Below are 3,852 nucleotides of genomic sequence, written 5' to 3'. Positions count from 1 at the left end.
ACATCAAGCTCAAAACGAAAGCATTAGGACGATTAAGACTCTTCTTATTACACATCGAAGAACACCATGCTTAAGAGAAACAGAAACTACAACATATACACATCAAAGAACACGAGGCTACACGAAAGTAATTGAAAGGGTGTTACTTACCAAAGCTCATTTTACAGGTTCGGTGCAACTCCTCTTTAACTTGCCACGCTCCTTGAAGATGTCCCGAATATCCCGTGTTTGGTCTTCATTGCTCCTCTGCATGTTCGCACTCGTGGTTTTAAAATCTCAACATGGCAAGAAAAATATACTACTAGTAATACTCGCGCATCTTGTGGGCAACATTAAAGCACTCGTCTGCCATGTTAGAGCATCTCCAACAGAATCGCAATGCATGGCGCTTTAAAAAGCGTTTATAGTGCTGAGATCGAGAAGGAGATACTAGAGAGTAGATGATAGTTCTCAGCATAGATAGATAAAAAAAGATAATTCAACTACTCCACGTCGTCCGACTCCTCCTCGGTAATGTCCTCCTCTGACGTCTGACTGTAGGTGTGAAGATACCGATCGTCGTCGGATTCCCAGGGCGACACTGCTTCTAGCCTCATGTTGAATTGAGCGTCTGCTTTTCGCCTACGCTTGTCCTCGCGATAGGCGGCTCGCTCCGCCCTCCTCTTATCCCTCTCCGCCCTCCTTTGCACGTAGAACTCGCGCTCGTTGATGATGTCATGCGGGAAGTGTTGGCGCCACAGCGCCATGGCTTCCTCGTCAATCTCGGCGATGCCGAGACGGTGCTCCCGCCTCCGGTTGTCGCGACGATCCTCGTTGGTGCTAAGCCGCGGCAGAGGCGCGAGCTCCTGCGCCCGCTCCCGCGTCGGCATGTTGGGGAAGTTCAATGTTCTATGAGGCCACCGGAGGCGCCACACCGCCGCGTCGTACGCACGGGCGGCCTCGTTGGCGGTGTCGAAATTGCTGAGGCCGAGGCGCATCCCGCGGAATCGGATCTCGGCGGAGAAGCCGCCAGAGGGGCGCGCGCGGACGCCGTGGTATCCCCAAGTTTCTCGGCGACGCGGCGGCGGCGAGGCGAAAAAGAGCGGGGAGAGAGCGGTGGCGAGGCACAGAGCGGGGAGAGAGCGGTGGCAAGGCACAGAGCGCTGGGAGGGCATTGGATTTTATAAAGCGCACCGGACGCCGCGCGCCAAAACTAGCGCATGCCCGGCTGCTTTTTCCCGCGCGCGCGCGATCCTTTCCCGACGTCTCTGCTATCTCTACTCTCTTCTCTGCTGTTATATTTATTTTATAATTTATATTTAATATTTATCTCTACTTCCTTTACTGTCTAATTTTTTTTCTCTATACTTTTTTTTCTTGCAATATAGGCCGTCCGATTTATATCTGACAGATAGGAAGGAAACAAATGGGAATTTTGCAAAAAGATACCCATACCCCTCTCCAGATTTGCAAATAAGGCCTTCCCTCATTCATCCTTTTCTCCCACAAGATAAACTACTCATACAAATGCATCTTGATGCGTGCAACGCATGGGCATCTTGCTAGTTCTAAAAACCTTTCCATCATTTGCCACACTACTGGTTGCATATGAAAAACCTACCCAAGCACAGCGCGATATAGGAGCGACACACAATTACAAGTTGATATTCTGTTGGACAATGGAGGCTATAACCAATTACTTTTATGGGAACAATAGCACCCAGGAAATTTGAAGGGTAGGTATGAACAAAATTGGAACTGCACATGTACTACTAAGTGATTCAATACACACATTACCAATCGAGGAGGTTAATGATGGTCACGTCGGCCTCTGTGAGTCATGGTCGGCAACGGGAATCAGTTCATTGTCCACGACAGTGGTACTTCTACGCTTGGCATCGTCTTCCGGGAAGCAGATCTGAGACCGTGGAAGACGATGCCGGGGAAAAGGCTCCGTGTACGACGACGATGGTGGACCGGCTCCAGTGCGGCGTACGAGGTCGTCGATGAGGCATATGCGCTGCGGTGGACGAGTGCGCCGATGTAAAGGGGAGGAGCACGAAGGCTGCGGTGCCGTGGAGAAGTCTATTTTGTGGTGGGGATAGAAAATGGGGAGTATTCAGGTGTACTACTCTGGGTGCCGGGGTGGGGTTGGCTGGGTAGGGTGAACCTGAAGTTACGAAAACAGCCCCCTACCAAGCGTCATCTGTAGGCCTATTCCAAAGGCTATGATGGTAACTTCCCACTGCTCGAATTAGGGTCGCGGGAGATTTTCCCGCCGACCTCAAAATTTTGTGACACTGGACTCCCCGTGTGGCGTGTTGAGTGATTCGGCTAAGCAACTAGCGAGTAGTATTAGTAAGCTCTGCATATTAGGTTTGACCAAAGTCAAACTTCCTAAAGTTTGACCAAGTTTATAGAAAAATATAAACATTTACCATAACAAATATGTATGATGTGAAAGTACATTCAATAATGAATCTAATGGTATTTATTTGTTATTGTATATGTTAATATTTTTTGTTATAAGCTTTCTGAGAGTTTACAAAACTTGACTTTGACCAATGCTAATACGCGGACTTAAATAAAAACGGAGGGAGTACACATTTGTTTTCTTAGTTTGTAGTGAACTAATCATTTGTTGAAATTGTGAAATAAATATATTAGGCTATTGACTTCGAATGTAATGGTCTATACAATTTAATAGTTACAATCATTGTCGAATCCCAAGATGTATACAAGGTCTATAGTACTTCACAACATGCTCAAACTCACATAATCCTAGTCAAATGAGAATCTAAATGCATTTCATAGTTATTACTTTGTAGGATGCAACAAAACCATAACTCTACATCAGCCATTATAGAAGCAACATTTTGACATATCCCAATGTGTGAATGAAACGTGCAGAGAGAGCTTTTGAAGATGGAGCAGATAGGGCGGGAAAGATTGTATGTATGTGGACGAGAGAGTAGGAGACAAACCTAACAAGAGAGAGAGAGATAGAGAGAGAAAGATAGAGGAAGAAGTTAGGTCTGTGAGAAAGATGGATACATGTAATATACATGAGATGCGTGTGCATCTGGATTCTGTATACGTGGAAGGAGAAGAGACAACATGTTTGATGAGAGAGCTGGAAAAACATGGACGAGAGGGGAAGGATCTCGTGGGTTGAGGGATTGACAATTTTGTGCGGGGGAGAGAGGGATTGGTAATTTTGTGCAAGAGAGAGAGAGAGGGGGTGGGGGGAGGAGTCAGTCAGCCGTCGTCACATCACCCTGCTTCCAAATGACCCCACATTCTCTAGCGCGGTGTGGTCGCCGTCTTTGATCTGCTCGATGCCCTCTTTGAAGATTGAGGTGTTCTGCATGTTGGGGTGCAAAGAAGCACAAGCGAGAGTGGTCGCCGTATAACCTTGGATGGGGATGAATTGTGTGCTCGGGGGAGTGTGTGTGTGTGTGTGTTGTGCTGCGTGTCTCTCTCTCTCTGTGTGTGTGTGTGTCAGATATTGAGAGAAAACAAACCTAAGGAGAGAAATGGGTATTCACGAAGAGATTGTGCGGGCCTTGAGGTGGGCAGGGGCCGGTGAGGGTGTCAAAATGTGCGCGTTGATGCATGTGTTGCATGCGACCATGCGAGGGATAGACAAATCGAGAGAGATGGTTGTTGTGTTACGGATGCTCCTCTCTCTGTCTCTCTCTCCCTCTCTCTCTCTCTCTCTCTCTCACACACACACACAAGTAAACTAGAAGACCGTTCTCTCATGTATACACAATGTATCGGCATCTATCTATGTCTCACTCATGCATGATTATTTGCACATTCACACCTCTCTATGTCTGTATCACACGCACACCGTCTCCACATTGCCCT

General features: G+C 47.3%; 1 protein-coding gene across 1 annotated transcript; it reads right to left on the bottom strand.

Moving 5' to 3' along the window:
* Positions 1 to 482: 482 nt before the first annotated feature.
* Positions 483 to 1,058, bottom strand: LOC125546834 (uncharacterized). The gene has a single exon (XM_048710951.2). The coding sequence runs from the start codon at positions 975 to 977 to the stop codon at positions 483 to 485; it is 495 nt and encodes a 164-aa protein (XP_048566908.2). The 5' UTR covers positions 978 to 1,058.
* Between the last annotated feature and the right edge of the window lie 2,794 nt (positions 1,059 to 3,852).

The sequence above is a fragment of the Triticum urartu genome, chromosome 3A, assembly GCF_056163025.1.
Source record: "Triticum urartu cultivar PI428250 chromosome 3A, HENAU_Tu73, whole genome shotgun sequence".
NCBI lineage: Eukaryota > Viridiplantae > Streptophyta > Magnoliopsida > Poales > Poaceae > Triticum > Triticum urartu.
Note: the sequence above shows the minus strand (reverse complement) of the source record. Positions and strands in the feature narration are given on the sequence as shown.